The 18,591-nt window shown below is 42.3% G+C and overlaps 1 protein-coding gene across 1 annotated transcript; it reads right to left on the bottom strand.

Moving 5' to 3' along the window:
- Positions 1-498: 498 nt before the first annotated feature.
- On the bottom strand, positions 499-17,988 carry RWDD1 (RWD domain containing 1). The gene is made up of 7 exons (XM_030556171.1): positions 17,846-17,988; positions 15,266-15,331; positions 13,472-13,602; positions 9,814-9,957; positions 8,133-8,265; positions 5,829-5,891; positions 499-2,533 (listed from the first exon to the last, which is right to left on the bottom strand). Exons 1-7 carry the CDS (start codon positions 17,916-17,918, stop codon positions 2,421-2,423), a joined length of 723 nt encoding a protein of 240 aa, XP_030412031.1. The 5' UTR covers positions 17,919-17,988; the 3' UTR covers positions 499-2,420.
- Between the last annotated feature and the right edge of the window lie 603 nt (positions 17,989-18,591).

The following is an 18,591-nucleotide window of genomic DNA, read 5'->3' as shown; positions in this document are numbered from 1 at the left end:
TTTTGGGGAAAATTTGGGTGTGTGTTAGTGTAACCCTGAAAGCAGTAACCAAGGTTGCTAGAAGTCAGAATGTGGCTGGCCTGCTGCTGACAGGCTGCTGGGGTCAGAGTTGTTGGACCAAGTCTGTAGCTATACATGGACACTCAGAGTGTGACCTGCATGCTGGCAGGTTGGTTGTGGGTGGCCCAAATTGGGAGCTACAACAGTAAAGCACTGTGAGGCATGCAAGGGTGCAGGCCAAGCAGTGATGCGAGTCCTCACAGGTCTGAAATGCACCCCAGAATGTGACACTATCATGCTACATAGGATCTTCTGGGCTGACGGGTCTCACTTCTAAATATGTAACGAAGTTAAATATTTCTAGTTCTCAAAACAAATGTGGCAATAGCAGTAAACACTCTGCATACAAAAAAACCAAAAAACCTTATTTGAAGCCCTGATAGCTAAAATAGTCATACTAAAAATACATTAAAATTGAATTGCGCACAGAACCCTTAATCATCTAGGAGGCGTGGCAACCCCTGTTCCTGATTTATTCGGAGACCTGTCTCTTGAAATTAGCTTCATGCCTAGTTATTGTCTGAACAATCACTCATACACTAACAAGTCACACTTGTACTTAGTTCCTTTTGTACAAAGTATCCCAAACTACTTTATACAAAAGAGCAAGTTATCTTTGAAAAATGTTATATTACATTATGAATATTTTTTCCATCAGAGGGAGAGAGACCATAGCTTCATAAACAAGAAGTAAACCTGCTAAAATATTTAGCAACACAGAGATCCTTGGATTTTCATTTGTAACTGATGATCAATAGAAAACATCTATTGCAGCTTGATCTATAACCACAGAGGAGTTACAATAGAATAGTGTCTTCTCCCCTCCCTCCATGTCTTGCTAGCCTCCCCTCCCCGCCACATTTCAGTTATTCATTTTTGCTTCATATCTCTTGCCTTGGTTTATTCACTCTTTCCTCTATTTCTTCATTTAAAATGTTTTCCTGTTCCTTTTTATAAGCCGAATACAGCATCCTCCTTACTCTTATACCCACATTGACATGCTACATATTTCTCCCATTAGCAACAGTCTTCCATTTCTCACCTCTCTCCACAGCCTGTGATCTTCCAGCCATCCTACTGCTCTTCTCCTAGATGTACTACTGTGGAACACAAAACAGTGCAGCAAAGCACAGAGCCACCGATGACACTATAATGCCAAGAAAACAGCTGGGCTAATATCTGCATGTTGTTTCCTGCAGCTTGGCTGGATCTTTGTGCTCTATCTTGTACTAACGGACTTTCACAATGGTTGGCTTCAACAGTGGTAATGCCAACTAGATTCACATCTAGACAACATGACACCTTGTAATTACTAAGAGAGAGACAATATTCTGAACTGTTACTCAAGTTTAACTACAATGGCGTAGACTTGTATTCTGCTGATTGTAGAAAACAAGTCCCATTCATTAAATTATTATTTTCATAACATTTTCAATAGGGCTAACTACTGCACAAGTTCAAAAGAGAAGTTGCCTTTCAAACAGATCCATCTAACTTTTGAAAATCATTTTAAGGCCTTCATCTCCTTTAGAACTTTATCCAAATTCTTTGTCTGGATTATGGCCAAAAAGTTAAAATTTGAAAACAAGAGGAATGAAAGGGTTTTCACTGCTCTGGTTTTATCTTTTAAAAAAAAATCATATCCAAGATGTCAATTTTATGTAATCTGAAATGGCCAAGTTATCGAACCACCTTTATAACATAGAAACTATTTTATCTTTAACATCAGCAGCGTTACTGGTGCTGCTGTAGTATGGGGAAGAGGAAGGATATCATCTAACATGGAACTCTGACGAGGTGGTATGAAGTTGGAAGGTCACCACTAGTCAGTCTCTCTATAGCCGTTAATGAATGAGAATGGTTAGAAGCACCATTAATAAGTTGTATTTGATGCACTGTAGAGTCCCACAAATAGAGCAGTTTTATAGTAAGCACTCCCCATTTCTTCACCAGAACTTCCACACGTATTTCAAGCTGAAGATAACAGAATAGGTGCTCAGCACACATTTGAATTGTGGCACGTACAGCATCTGCTCTAGCACCTTGTCATCTTGCATGTCTGATCTCTTCAAGGGCAGTTACTGAGGTCGGAAGGGAGAGAGAACAGATGTATAGGTTTCTAGACTTCATACAGATTAACGATATGCCTAACATTTCACATTTGAAATGTTAAAGTCAATTTATTAATTATGATGCAAGTCATCAGAAGAGTATTCTCCTGAAATTAAAAGTTTTTTTCCTTCAAAAATGAAAACCAATACATGCATGGTAGAGCCACAGATACTGTGGCTTTCCTGACTGCCTCTTTCTCCCCACGTGTCCATGCATACTAATGACACAGCCAGTTCAGCAAATTCAGTCTAGTCACTATCTAAACCAACAGGGTTGTAATCAGGGTCATCCTCTTCATCATCCAACTCCAAGTCATCCATTTCCTGGAACAAGGATTCATCTACTTCCACACTGTTTCCAGCTGTAAGAGTGAAAAAAAACAAAATGGTGTTTTACTATGGATTTTTATTGAAACGGCAAAAAGAAAATGAGGGGTTTTTCCCTTCATTCTTCAAACAGAAAAGAAAGACCCGTTGCTCTGCTACTTCTCTATCAGCTAGCTCAGTGGTTTTCAACCTGTGGTCCGTGGACCCCTGTGGGCCCACAGACTGTGTCTAAGATTTCCAAAGGGGTCCGCACTTCCATTTGAAATTTGTTAGGGGTCCGCATACGAAAGAAGGTTGAAACCCTCTGAGCTAGCTGAAAAGATCAGATTGTCTAAGAACCTTTGTGTCCTCTGCTTCACCACAGAGAACAATTCCCAGGTACCAACTATTTAAAGTTATTCCATGTTGCCGGTCCAAATTTAATGAACTTTACTGTTTGATTCATACATGTTGACTTGAACAGAATGGGGATAGATGGAAGAACAATCACCCCCTAATTTTTTATTAAATAGAATGATGCTTTCCCCACCCCAGTGCTTAACAGAGCTGATTGTGACACAGGTAAAATATCCACAGCCCATTGATGAACTGCTAGTTCCAAGAGATGGCAATAGTTCTAAACTATCCAATTTATTCTAAGATAAATTCCTGGAAGCTGGAACTATGGCCCCAATCTCGCAAACACAAGTGTAAGTAAAATAAATAAATAAAATCAAAGGGATGACGTGTATGAAGTTACTCTACGCTTATGTACAAAATATGGGCCTATGGGAATATTAAAAACACAACACCTCAAATCTACATCTAACATAATGCCACATGTCGCTTTCAGGACAGCAACTACTGGAATATTATTTGAGAACATCTGACCTACAGCAGTTTAGAGGAGTGCTGGTTAGCCCAGCATAAGATCTTTCCAAATTCCTCAAGCCTCCCTCTTCTCAGCACATCAAGCAACAGTCTAAATTTTTCCAAACGAATTTAGCTTACGAAGCAGTATCAGTTACTTTATACAGAGGGAAAAATTGCAAAGCTATATGAGATTTACAAGGAAGCAACAAAACCTGAAACTTTTTTCTTTAAAGTCAACCACCCTTTTTCATACATTGACCCCTTGTTATTGGTTAAGCACATAAAAAAAACCAACATATTTTAAGGAACTGCTAAGGCTAGACTTATGGAAAAAACATGAAAAATATATTCAAGAGTTCTACATTTAAATCAGTTATGATGTCTAACGGGAAAAGGCAGAGCAGATAAAATTCAAACACTTGTACTTCCAAACAAAAAAACTGCCAACAAAAAAAAACTCCCACCTTGTTTCAAGGCTTCAATGGTGGTCATAGCAAGTCATAGGGCTTGTCTACACTACAGGTTATGTTGGTATAACTTATGTCACTCAGGGTTTGACTAAGCCACACCTCTGAGCAATGTTAAGTTACACTGACCTAAGTGCTAGTGTGGACACAGCTACCACCTCTCACAGAGCAGGCTCTCTCGGCACAGAACGTCTTCACCAGACCCACTACTATGCAGCTGCACCACTTTAGCGCTTCTAGTGTAGACTAGTCCATAGAGATACCGTACAGCTTTGTACATTTTCATATTTCCTTCCGACAGCTACATAAATGACTGATAAAACCTCCAGTATGTCATAGCTGGGTCTGCATGGAACAATAGTGACATCTACTGGCCTCTTAAAACAATTCCAAGCTTATATTTCTCACCTGTGCATATTTCACAGGAGGCCTCTGTTTTCAATTAAAAGGTAATAATATAGAAAAGGTCTGAGATTTATCCACCTCCTTCCCATTGTGTATTAATGTCAGAGTTACAATATGGCACTCTATTAAAATGGAGTTATTTAAAACTAAACCGCAGTTTCTTACTCATTCTCATGTTGTCATGCACACCTCAGTTGTGCCCATGGTAGAAGACACCAGAGCAACATCCTCATTTAGGACCAGATCCTGTTCTTACTGAAGTCAGTTGGCGTTTTGTCACTGACAGGAGCAGGACCAGATGCACACTAAATTAGGACCACTGTATGGTTTAGAAGTTAATGCTTTAAAGTAAAGGTCATTTACATATCAAGTATCAGAGGGTAGCCGTGTTAGTCTGGATCTGTAAAAGCAGCAAAGAATCCTGTGGCACCTTATAGACTAACAGACGTTTTGAAGCATGAGCTTTCGTGGGTGAATACCCACTTCCTCAGATGCATGAAAAACAAAACAAAACTTGGTGACAATCCGAACACCTTTGAACAAAATGTGCACAGGGGTCTATTTTTCTGCTATAAAGTTGCTGACATCATCATCAACATGGCAGAACCTGCATAAAAACACACTCCCCAATTTGTATTCAGAGTTTTACTTGCCAATATCAGTGGCAAAAGAAGTTTTTACTGTTTTTTTACTTCTGATAGACCTAAAGAGTCAAGAAAGCTAAGACAGCTGAATTCTATTGCTTCTTGTGCATCAACTGACTGAGTTAATAAGGCCCTAGTCAAATGGGAAAATTATATTGGTTTAACTTAAAACTCTTAAAAAACTGGTTTTGAAGAATATATATTTTGCTAATGCTCTCAGTGTTTTTGGTTTGTTTCTTTAAAAAACACTACTTCACAATATTTCTAATTAAGAAGTTCTCCCCATATTAAACAAACATTTAAGACAACTTTTAACCACAACTAAGGCTAGGATTTAGTTATGGAGGTGACGACAGTCACAGATTCAGTGACTTTACCGGACCTCTATGACTTCTATGCTGTCAGAAGCAGGACTGTGTGCCCCTGCCTTTCAAGTGGCGCTGGCTGGAATCAGAACCCTGCTGCCCCAAGCACCGTGGCTTCCACCGTGGACACCCTCCCCCCAGCCCTGTGGTGTGCCAGGCTTAGCAGGGGCTGCAGCCGGAGCCACATGCCCCAGCCTAGTGGCTGCTGTGGAGCCATCCCTCCCTCCACCCCCCTACTGTGACCGGGGCTTGGAAGCAGCTGCATTTGGGGCCACACATCCTATTCTGCAGCTGTGGCTAGCTCCAGAGCAGGTGCTGTGTCCCCCTACAATGGCTGCGACCCCGCTGCGGCCGCTGGGACTCCATTCCTCTCCTCTACCTAGCTCTGCCCTCCCAGTTATTCTTAGTAAAGTCATGGACAGGTCATGGGTTCCGTGAATTTTTGTTTATCGCCCGTGACCTGTGACTTTTACTAAAAATAACTGCAACAAAATCTTAGCCTTAACCATAACTAAGCTACACAATTTGAGCTTTAGTCAAATTTCAAATCAAATCTTTCAATAGTGCAAATAATACGGGAAAAAAACAGAAGTTTACCTTCTTCTAAGAATTGTATGTCAGATGTGTCAAGATTATGATCGGTTTCAAATAGCTGTTTTCCTAAAAAGAATAATAAATATTAAAATTAGTGATAGCTTGGAATGTAGTTACTAAAATCATGTAACATGAAATTTTGTAAGAGTATTTTAGAATTTTGATATTTAAATAACATCAAAGTAATATTTGATAATTTATGTACCTTTGGCATTTTGCTCAAATTATACTTGGACCAGTTACTTCTTTGCCTATTAAATTTTAAGCTTTCTGGGCAGGTGTTGTCCATCTCTCTGGGATTCCTTCCCTTACAGGTGAAACAGGCCCTGCAAAAGGGCTCTATGCAAGAATTAATGCAGCCTCAGGCAGGGCTGCCCAGAGGATTCAGGGGGCCTGGGGCAAAGCAATTTCAGGGGTCCCTTCCATAAAAAAAAGTTGCAATACTATAGAATACTATATTCTCCTGGGAGCCCCTGTGGGGCCTGGGGCAAATTGTCCCACTTGTCTTCCCCGCCCCTGGCCCCCACCCCCCGGGCCCGGGCGGCCCTGGCCTCAGGTGAAACCGATGCTGAGATAAGGAATACACCCCTACTGTCTCCTCTGGTTTTGCCTGCAGCCTGGAGGCCGAACACAATGCTCCTTAAGTGTCAAGAAGGAAGAATATGGTGCTGTGGATCCATCACATCTATGCACAACAGGTCAGATCGTTGTCTCCATGCACTGACTTGGGCCAATCAGGCCCATATTTGTTGCATTCAGCATATATTTGATTCCCCTTCCTACATGTGTCCATGTAAAGTAAAATGGAACCTTTTATAAAAATGGACATGAATCTTTCCATGCCCACATTATCTATCTTCCAAGAATTTAATGGAATTCATTATCTACTCAAAAACCATTTAACATGCTTAATATTCATATTAAATTGCTCAAGACACCTATATTTGTATTGCTACTACACATGGCTTCTGAAAACCTGTCAGACTTAGCAAAATCCTTTCAAACATACATTTCCATGAACTTAGCCTAATAAATTAATATATATCCTCACAAGTTACACGAGAAGCTCTGTGTGGCTCGAAAGCTTCTCTCTCTCACTAACTGATGTTGGTCAAGTAAAAGATATTACCTGACCCACGCTGTCTCCTGAATATCCTGGGACTCCCATGGCTACAACTATACTGCAAAAAATTCCGATACTCAGAAGCCAAATCCAGAGGTCCTTATTCAGTCAAACTCTCATCCAAGTCAATACCTCAGGCTCTGAAACCACATCTCTGATATCAACCTATTCCACACAAGCTACATCATTAGTATTTGTTTTGTTGGCACAACCCTGGTTCTCGTCATGCACAAGCAAATAGGCTTAAATGCAATGAAAATGATGCATTTCAGCTGTGTGGGAGGCCAGACAGCAGAAAGTCTCTATATGGTCTTCACCCTTTCTGTGCCATGGAGCCAAGCTCTGCAGCACTGCCCTGATTTTAAACATAGAGGGGATACTTTCAGTGGGCCAGCATGGTCCTAAAAAGAGAAGATATGGATCTATGAGGCTGTAATCCCATTGGAGGGAAGGGGTCAATGACAGGCCACAATCACTACTCCTCTCCAGAGATAATTGCTGCAGCCACATGCAACCTGTACAGTTGTCTGGGGGAGAAGATTTCTTCCTCCATAGATAGTTCCTACAGGTAATTCAGACTTTGCCCACTTGATATCAATTTTGCCCCCCTTATGGCATATGGGCAGACTAAACCAAATTATACGAACAGTAGAAATATTGCAACACCACCAAACCCTGCTTCTAAACTTCTTAGAGCACAAGAGATAGCCAGTATAAAGAAGAGACTATCTGTCTCATGCATTTAACAAATATATCAACTATTTTGTAGTAACAAACCAGAAACAATACCAACAGCTACATTCAGCTGAATAATTTAATGTGGAGCTGGCAGTCTATATGTTCCAATTCAATACAGACTATCCTATTGTACCACTCTCCATTTTCCTCCCCTTTCCAATTTTCCTCACCAATCCTTGATGTAGTGAATGGGTTTCATGTGGAAAATGGAAACATTCGGGATTCACACTTGCACCAACATAAATGCTCAAGCCTCTTTTGTAAGGCATAACAATAAGACGCTAACGCTCAATTTACAAGATAAATCTTCCCTGTTAACAATCAGACATTCATTGGCATCTGACAAATCTTTTAGTATAAAAATTAAAATTCTTGGACATGGTTTCATTATTTGACATTCTGGTCTGATAAATTGGCAAACTTGGAGAAAAACTGCAAAGTCATACCACTTAATTTATTTCTGCCTGATTGCTCCTCTTCTTTCATCTTTTTTCTTTTAATTTCTAGGAGCTCTGCATCAAACTTTGCTTTCCAGCTTAGGAAATTCTCAATTGTAACAGGAGTGCCATGGAAACATAGCTGCAAAAGAAAAACAGTTAAGAGTTCGGTGGCAAAGCAAGAGTGAATATTAATACTCTCTTTACGGTTGAAATTATTGTATGCCAAGAAGCAATAACTACTAGGCACCAATTTTAACTAGGTTTCTTATAGCAAATTAACCCACACTACAGTAAGACAGTGAAAAGCGTGACATTCTTGTTGCTTTTTACGTATAGCTTGCATATTTATTCACAGAAAACTACTGTAGAAAATCCCTGTTTTGATTTAGATCTATAATGTAATACCAATAAGATAAAGCAGCATATGCAAAGGTGGGTAGTGCACCTTATTAGTGGTTTAGGTCAAGTCACAATGAACAAGGGGCAGGTACATGAGTGGCAAGGATGGACAGATATGCTTTGTATATGAATATTTGCTATTAAAATTCCTAAAACCATAGAACAAGTTTATATTTAATATCTGTACCACAGAGGGGTGAAATAGAGGAGGAGTCTTGCTGGTCCTATATCATGGAGGGAGAGGAGAATAATTGTTCCTTCCACCACCACCCTCATGTGGAAACTACATAGTGATCCTGCTGTGCAATCACATTCCTCCATACTATGGGGCCTCCAGAGTGCGTTATGCTTGTAAAAGCCCACAGCCAAACCTCATAATGTGAGATTTCAGAAATGCTGTGCACTCTGATGTGTAAATACCAGGGAAACACCAAAGAGCATGTGTGTGTGAACAGACCAGTGATGGGATCCAAACTGAAGGGATATTGAGTCCTACAATCATCTAGCTGCTACCGAAAGAAGTGAAAATTCAGTGGCGGAATTTCTTCTAACACATCTTGAGAATGGGAAGAGCTGCTTAGTGATGGCAAATAAATACTGGGCTACAGTGAAGAGGCTATTGGGTGTGGCTGACACTAGAGGCTGAGCCATTCAACTTCTTTTCCATCAAGTCAATCGACTGACAGAGGAGTGGCGTTACCTCTCTTCTTGGTGGCATTCACGTTATAAAGGAGGGAGAGGAGGCATCAGAAAATTGAACAGCCGGCCTCAGTGCCCCAGGGACTGTTCAACATCTGAGAACAGTATGAGAGTAATCCAATACACTCTAGTCTCTTCTTTTCCTTCCACTTAAAATGAAAACCACATGGAGGATGGCATAGAGCTGGTTAACGCCAGCTCTGCACTAAGTGGGCACTCTCTCATTTCAAGGAAGAATATTTGGCTAAAGGGATGATGTCAATGTCCACTCTCTGTGCTGTTTGGGGGTCCAAAGGGAGTAAAGTGGTCAGAGCACATGCCCCAAGCTTTTAAAGCAATGCCAGAAGCTATTATGCATTCAGTTAATACCAGAAAGATTCAACCCGGAAAGTGCAATATTTATGATTTATTAAAACAATGAAGTTGTGCTCAGTGTGTAACTACATCTGAAGTTTTAAATATTGCTTCTGGTTCTGCTAGTTGTGTGTGTCTGGGACAATTCTACTACTAGCCAATTGTACAGCAACCACAGCAGCTTTAGGAAGGAAAACCAGAAAATTGTTAGTTGAAAATGGAATACTTCACCCACCTTTTCTGCCTCCTCTGCTTCTCTTTCCTTCTGTTTCTTTTCCTCCTCTTGCCTTGTTTTTATTTGATCCACTATTTCATTTAATTTCTCTTGTACAGCTGACACTAGAGTGAAGATCATCACCATCCCCAAGTTCTCTTCTGCCTGCAACATAAAAGGCAGCAGCCCCAGACAGGCAATTCACTAGGCAAACTCATTGTGGACAGAGAGGTTACACCGTACATCTGTTTGGAAAATGTTTATGCTTAGTCCTGTAGGAATGCAAGTTTCACAGCTGAATTGCCTTGCACCAGTTTTGGAAATTTAGTCAAATTTATTTCACTGGGTTTAAGCCACTTAAAATGATCCCAGGTGAGAGAGGAAGGAAGAGCAGCAGAACATCAGCACTGTTCTCTCAGGTCACTATTAGGGTTTAAAAATAGTAACCATTAAACTTACTAAAATTCTATTGATTCTTATCAACCGTTAAGGAGTTCACATAAGCGGGGAACTATGGGTGCGGGGGGGAGGGTGCTGCCGCATTTTACGTGAGATCCCCCTGCCGGGACCCCAGGCCAGCAGCCGGGACCTCGGATGCAGGGCTGGCAGCGGAGTTTAATCATTAACCGAAACCATTAAGATTGATACTTAGGGATATCAACGTTTTTAACCAATAATTACTATCTTCACAACAGGTTATTAATACCGTCTGATTATAGCCTGCACTTTTGGCAGGAAGGTGATACAGGGTGCTGCTAATTAACCACAAAAACCTGAACACGTTTGTTAAATTAAATAATTTTAAAGCAGGTGGGGACAGAACTCCCTAGTGTCCTAGAGTCATTCTGGGTCTGTCTACACTGCAGTTCAAAGTGAGCCTTCCAGCCCAGTAGACTGACTTGTGCCAATGGAGCTTGAGCCATCACAGTAAAGATAGCGACGTGGACACTGTGGCTCTGGAGGAGACTCAGGTTATAGCTCGAGCTCAGACCCAAGGGGTTGGGTGGGCTTGAGAGCCCAAGCTGCTAAAAATTACAGTACGGCCATTACAGGCTCACTCTCAGCTGCAGGGTAGACATACTCACAGCTTACTAACTACCTGCACAAGCCAAAACGGTAGCGAAGGCCGCATCTCAGCACTCTGTCCCCAGTCCTCACTGCAGTTACCAGTCCTATCAGAAACATGCATGCTAGAATCGTTCAGCTAGCTCACAGTTAGTAGCAAGGTCTTGTCTTGATTTTTAGTTTCTTTCTTAAGTGCCTTAATACTTCCTTATACTCTAGTTGTCCAAAGACCTAGTGAGTTTTCTTTTATTTTGGAAGTCTTAATATCAGGCAACTTACTTACACAAAACTGTTAAATACAATCAAAGGCATCTGTGCCAAGCAAAAGTTGTGGCGCAAGAGAGGTGTTAAACAATTTATTTAGAGCTTTGTTGTTGTGTTTGTGAACTTAAACACAGGACCCAACTTAACCTTACTTTGTCATTCTCAGAGTTTAAGGCCAGAAGGAACCACCAGATCATCTTGTTTGATCGCCTATATATCACAGGCCACCAACACCCACACACTAAACCCAACAACCAAAATTAGACCAAAGAATTACAGCCCACAGTAGACTAAACTATTATGTGCCATTGGCAGAGAATAGGAGGGACCAGTGCTCGAGACCTCTGCAATGATATTCATTAAGTGAAATATACCCAGATGATCCTGGCAAGCTACCTGCACCTACGATGCAAAGGAAGGCAAAAAACTCCAATGTCACTGCCAATCTGACTTGGGGGGAAATTCTTTCCCACCCCACATATGGTGATCAGTTAGCCCACACGATCCAACGTCCCATCTCCAGTCATGGCCATCTCTGATGCTTCAGAGAAAACGAAAAGGAAAAAAATGGGGTGTAGAGGGGGAGATAGGGGAATCTCTTCCTGATCTGAACAAGTGACTGGCCGAAGCCCTTGCACATGAGATTTTAGGAATATCAGACAAGAAAAAAAATGATCCTCAGGGCTGCGGCTGCCAAGCCCTGCCTCCCCACCATCACAAACAACTCTCTCATACAATCCCACTTGTAAATTTGTCCAGCTCTCTCTTAAAACTAAGTTGTTTGCCCCACATCTCCTACTGCGAGGCTGTTTCAGAACCTCATTTCTTTGACAGTTAGAAACCTTCGAATTACTAGCCTGAATTTGTTGATGGCCAGTTAATACCAATTTGTTCTAAAGGACTAAATAGCTCTTCATCCTCGCTGGTGTTTATCCCTTTCATGTATTTATAGGAAGCAATCAGATCCCATTGCAGACTTCATTTTCTTAGGGTAAATCTATACTAGTGCAGAAACAGGGAAAGAAAGAGAGGGTTTAAGTGCAGTCATTTAAGTATAAGAGACAGAGCAAGTATTCTGTCAAGTCTTAGCCTAATATTGCGAGATCTGTAGAAGCAGGGCTCACATCAGAAGCGAGTGTAAAACAGTAGACCAGTCAGTGTAACCTAGCCTTGAGATAATGATGTTTGAGAAGAGAAAGAGAAAATACTGGAATAGATAGCAAATAGCCTAAATAAAATGCAGATGTTTTTAATTAATGGACGTCATGAAGAGGTATAAATGCTTATATGATTTTGCTTGTACTTTGGAGAAACTGAGGCAGAGATGCTTTCTGTCAATTGTGTCCTTCCCTTGCAACTGCATGTCCGGAATAAAGCTGTCTCTGATTTTGTTGCTTTCAACCTGAGAGTGGAGTTCATTTCTTCCACATTAGAAATATAAGTCGACCTATGTTAGGTCAACTTTACCACAGAAATTACTTTGGTGGTATATGTCCACACTATCCTCCTTGGTTGATGGCGAGTGTCCTCACCAGGAGCTCTTCCCAATTTAAGAGAGACAGTGTGGGGAGCTGAGAACCCAGTCTCTTAGCTCTGCTGGCAGTTCCCTACTGGGCACCTGGCTGCCCCCAGCAGACTGCTTTACTCCCTCCTAGGGGCAAGAAGCCACTTGGAGCTTCTTGCCCCTTGCTCTAGCTGCCCTGCTTTCTTGTCAATTTCAGGATTCCTGCTATGAAATTGACAAGACAGCGAACAGCCACAGTAAGTAATGCAGTGACACTGCCTCACCCTAACTACACCAACACAAGCCCTAGGCCTCTCGTGGACGTGGAGTTATTATGTCGGTGTAGTAGGCACTTACATTGTCAAAAACAAGGCTGTAGAGTAGCCACTGACATTGTAGCGTAGGTCAGGCCACAGGCTAAACAAGCCAAGCTAGTTTAGTCTGCTCTCATAAGATAGGCCCTCCAAAACCCACTTAGCCTAGTAGCTCTTCTTTGTACCTTGTTTAAACATCACCATTTCTGAAGCTTGATCACGCATTTTTATGCGGCTGAACTATTATTCTTACATGGCATTAAAAAAAAAAAGAGCATAATGTTTTGTTTTAAATATACACTAGGCAACTTTTTATAACGGTCAAAAAGCAAAGTCTTAGGGTTTGGAAAATTAAACTCAAGTTGATGTCAGGGTGACTCCCCACAGCAGAATGCACAAACCAATTCATAAGACATATGCTCTTCTAAGTTTTGGTTAGCATCCGAATTTACTGTCCCTGATTCACCTCCCAAACCAATGATTTGTGAAATGACATCAATAAGAGAGTCAATATAGTCTTAATTTGCCTTACCTGTTGCGCTAGAAGGCTTAATATGTCTGTGACATCATTATCTTCAAGGTTCTCCTGGGAGAATATTTCATAAAGTGGAGTTTCATCTGGATATTTTTCTCCATAGGTAAATTTAAGGGTTGCCTGGACAGCTATGGTACAAAAGGCAATCTTAGTGTGCCAGCCTTAAACTTCATATATATTAACTCTTAATGTTAAAGTTTATATCAAACAATAGTTATTCTAACAATCCACAACAGGTTTTTAAATAAAAACAGTATTTTAAAAATGGAACTATCACCTTACATACATGCTGTAATTATAACAGTTGGTTTGAATATAATATATGAATCTCAACTCATCATTAACCCTCAGAAGCGCTATAAAAGTTACCCATTACACAGGAGATAATTCTTAGCACTTACTAGCTGTTAACATGTTCAATTCACATTAGAAACAGTAATTATTCTACGTAATACTCCTCTGAGGTACTACAGATCAGCAAGCAATATCACCTTTTAAAGAACAAAGTAAGGCAGAGAGATTAAGTGACTTGTCCAGAGCTATACAGTGGGCCAACAGCAAATCCAAGATTAGAATTCAGGAGTTCCTTGATCCCAGTTCAGTGCCAATCTAGTACACCATGCCACCAAAAAAATGTCTTGCACCAAACCATTATATAGCCTATTTGTACCACAATATCTGGTATGTAAATACCCTAGTCAGCATTTGTACAGTGACCAGAGACTGAGTACTGAGCAGCTAGTCTGTGATATGAAGACATACTGAACCATTATTGTGACTGACTGGCGGAGCTTCCTGCAGTTCTGAACTGCTACACCAGGGGCCGGCAACCTTTCAGAAGTGCTGTCCCGTGTCTTCATTTATTCACTCTAATTTAAGGTTTCGCATGTCAGTCATACATTTTAATGTTTGTAGAAGTCTCTTTCTATAAGTCTATAATATATAACTAAACTATTGTTGTATGTAAAGTAAATAAGGTTTTTAAAATGTTTAAGAAGCTTCATTTAAAATTAAATTAAAATGCAGAGCCCCCTGGACCGGTGGCCAGGACCTAAGCAGTGTGAGTGCCGCTGAAAATCAGCTCGTGTGCTGCCTTCGGCACTCGTTCCATAGGTTGCCTACCCCTGTGTTATACACTTCAAATCTACACTTTACATAGACTGTCATGTTTTAATGATTAAGGACATGCTCTTACGGACTTCAACAGAAGCAGGATCACACCCAACCAACAAACAACTACTAGTGACAGGTTTCAGAGCAGCAGCCTTGTTAGTCTGTATCACCAAAAACAACAAGGAGTTCCTGTGGCACCTTAGAGACTAACAAATTTAGCCTCTATTTTCCACTCCATGCATCTGATGAAGTGGGTTTTAGCCCATGAAAGCTTATGCCCAAATACATTCGTTAGTCTCTAAGGTGCCACAAGGACTCCTCGTTGTTTTTACATTTCTAGAGGTAACAATAAGCTATACTTTAAACATCACAAGGAATTGTTCTGATTGGGCAAGTCTAATGATCAGAACATATTAACAGTAGATTCAGAGTTCTTAAATAACAGATCTAGGAAAACATAATTGTAAACTATTCTGAAACACCAACTACCGCTGTAGGCTTACCCGATATTCAGAGCCGTTTACACAAGGCCAACCAGATTTCCCACAGCAGGTTATTTCACATTATGTCTATTAGAGATAATCTGAAGGACACAGATTTTTGGGATAATATTTTAAAACAATCAGGCCTTATAATTTAAAAAGTTATAAAGAAAAGTTTTCCCCATGACCAGCTTACTTTCATCATTTTCTCCTGCTTCAGATGTCACTGTGATAGTGAAACTTGTTGGGTTTTCTGATAACACTGTACAAAAAAAAAAGAAATAGTAAATAAATGAGAGATTTTTAAAGTCTGACACCTTTTCTTCACTAGCATATTTGTGCTACCTTGTTCCTACTATTTCATTAAACCGGAACATCTCTAGGTCACTAAGAAGCCTCCAATACGTTAATTTTTTTCTCTAGATTAAGTATTTTCTCTTCTTGATGATGCAATGTCTGTTTTGTTCTTCTGCTATTACAGAATGTACATGTATCTCACACAAAATGTTTGTTCACCAAAAGGATATAGATACAGTGCAAATCTAATTTTGATTAAGTTTTTCTCTGTTAACATGTCGGTTTATGAATTAATTATATGCATACTGAATACCAGGTGCTTTCTGGGTCTAAATGCAGCTGCTCATTCACTACCTATTCATTACCAGCCTCACTGATGAGCAGAAGAACTGCAAAGGGTGCATTTCTATCTTTATTATAGGAAGAATATGTAGCAACTCTACAAAATAGAAATAAGCTCCTATAGATATTTTTAAAAAGCTACCGGAAAAGTGGGAAATACTTTTCAGAGAAAACAGAAATGCTTGGATCCTGCCTCAAAGAATCAGCAATTTAACTTTGGAAGTGATATGACAGGTGTAGGCAATTAATTGCTGACATGAACAATTTAGAGATGGAAGTTAAATTAACCTAAGACCACAAACCCAAGTCCTAACCACCAGTTACACACTTTATGACAGGGGTTCTCAATCTGGGGGTTGGGACCCCCGCAGTGAGTTATGAGGTTATTACATGGAGGGTCATGAGCTGTCAGCCTCCACCCCAAACCCCGCTTCACCTCCAGCATTTATAATGGTGTTAAATATAAAAATGTGTTTTTAATTGATAAGGGGGGGGTTGAACCCAGAGGCTTGCTGTGTGAAAGGAGTCACCAGTACAAAAGTTTGAGACCACTGCTTTATGAGGACTATGTAGGGAGCCCCTAGAAGAGCAGCACCACAAGGGGGGGTGTCTCTGACAACTGTACATAATCTGGGAAGAAGGATGGGCACATGAGACCCACAATTTTGCATATTAGTGGTTCCAGTTCATTGTACAATTTTTTCAGAGAGGCTGTAGCACTTTGCCTGGAGTAATGGCCAGAGGGGGACTCTATTACAGCCCATGTTCTGGATTTGCACTGGGAAGACAGAGTGAAATTCACCTGATTATTCAGGAGTGTAAGCAAGTGAACAAATTTTCATCAAAAAGTCTTAAAATCTGACCTAAGCCCTGCTGTTGCTGTTGCAAACTACAATACACTTTTTTCTGGGCTTGAGGAAATCCTGGCAGTGAGAGTTGGCTCAGGTCAAATGGCATTTTACAGCTTTGATCTATGACTTCATTATGTTCAAGGATTCTGCATCTTGAGTCACTGGTAATAACTTTGGCTTAACAACAAGCTAAAATAACTTCAGCACAGATTTTAAAAGGCTGACATAAGCAGCAAGACAATTAAATAAGAATCTGAAAAATAAAGAACCCCAGCACTTGCACATTTAATTAAGTCTAGAATAAGAAGAGTTTGGATTTACTGCCACTTCCTTTACCTCACAGGTCTTTACAAAGCAATAAGCAAAACTGAATTATTTGGGGGAAGCTCTGTCTTGTGTTTTACAGGGGGGTAGACTAGATTATCACAATGCTCCATTCTGGCCTGTGAAACTATGAAAAAAAAAGGCAGGTATTGGTAATGCAACAAGTAGGGAGGCAAAGAGAGCATCTGTTACCTGCTCAGCAATGCCACATGCCTGGCGAGGATCAGAAACGAGGAAGGAAAGCTAAACAGGGCATCAAGTTAACTCATTTTTGTCTTTAATTTCCACCCAGGTGTCCACAAGAGCCCTGCTTGTAAAAGCTCGCCCAAAGGTGCTCGTCCTAGACCTTCCCCGGCGTCCTGCTGGAGCAGGGTGAGCTAGGAGTGCTGTGGCCTACCAGCAACGAGGGGTGCCACAAAAGCCGGACTGACACACGACACGAAAGGCAACTCAAGGTCAGGAACCTACGGAGGGGGCCGGGAGCAGCCCGGGACTAGTGAGAACTAACCCAGCGCAGGCCAGTCGCTCTGCTCAGCGGGGCAGGTGGCAGGAGTCAGCCCGGGTCGGCTGTCCCGCGCGTCGGGGAAGCCAGGTAACTCCACAGCACTCCCACGAGGCTTGTGCCGTGTAACCGGCGTATTTAAAGAGGACCAGGGACCCCGCACCTGTTGGACCCTCTTTGCACGGGCCAAGGCGGGGAGGAGGGGGCGCTGCTAGGTGCGTGGCTGCTGCCTCCAGCGCTGGGACCCAAAGAGCGGCTCCGCCGCCCCCAGCCCGCGGCTCCCTGCCCGGGCACGAAGCTGCAGCAGCCGGGAGGCGCTTGGGGAGCTGCGCGCCGTGCACAGAGCGGGCCCCGCGTCCACTCCCGCCCCGCTGCAGGGAAGCTTGCGCCAGCCGCCGCCTCCCCGGGCCGGGCCGGGCCGGGCCGGGCAGGGCTCCCCCCGCGCGGCGCCGCGGCTGACCCGTGAACGAGTCCGGGTAGATGGACTCCAGCGCCTCCCGCTCGTTGCGCTGCTCCTCGCTGTAATCGGTCATGGTCCCGCGCCGCCGGCCATGGAACGCTCCGCCACGGCCCAGCCACCCGGGCGGCCGCGCAGGCGCACTCTGCTCCGCGCGGCGGCGGCTGCCGGGGCTGCTCCCCGGGCAAGGGGGAGGAGCTGAAGCCGTGACACATTCCCAGCTCTGTTCTCGACCGGGCAGGTCTGAGCTGACCTAGGCAGCCGGCAGTTCCCCTCCACCGTGTGGTTTGTCTACACATGGAGTGACTCTGGATTAGCTGTAACAGGCGCTCCGTGTGGACGCTTGTTCCGGTTCATCTTAATCCACTTTTAAACGGGAAATTACTCGGGAAGAGCTATTGCTGATTCACTCCATCCGTGCACACAGTCAAGAATAAGAGTGTTTCAGTTTGAAGGACTTTAAACCAGTGTAAACTAGCGAGACTAGTCATCCGATTTGGAGGCAGGCGTCAGTCTTCTTTTGGGGTGCCTTATTCCCCCCCCCACCTGGACAAAATCTGACATGCTTTGTCCAATGCCAGACAAAACTTGGACAAAATCTGAGATAGTTTTGTCTGGCATTGGACAGTGTGACTTCCGGTGTGACTTCAAAAACCCCATGCAGGCAAAATCACGTCTGTGGGGTCGCCGGGGGGGGGGGGTGATGTGCTCTTAAAAGAGGACCCCCACACACTGGTGTATGTACAAGC

Source organism: Gopherus evgoodei, chromosome 3 (assembly GCF_007399415.2).
Source record: "Gopherus evgoodei ecotype Sinaloan lineage chromosome 3, rGopEvg1_v1.p, whole genome shotgun sequence".
NCBI lineage: Eukaryota > Metazoa > Chordata > Testudines > Testudinidae > Gopherus > Gopherus evgoodei.
The sequence above is the reverse complement of the archived record's forward strand: the minus strand, read 5'-3'. Positions and strand labels throughout refer to the sequence as shown.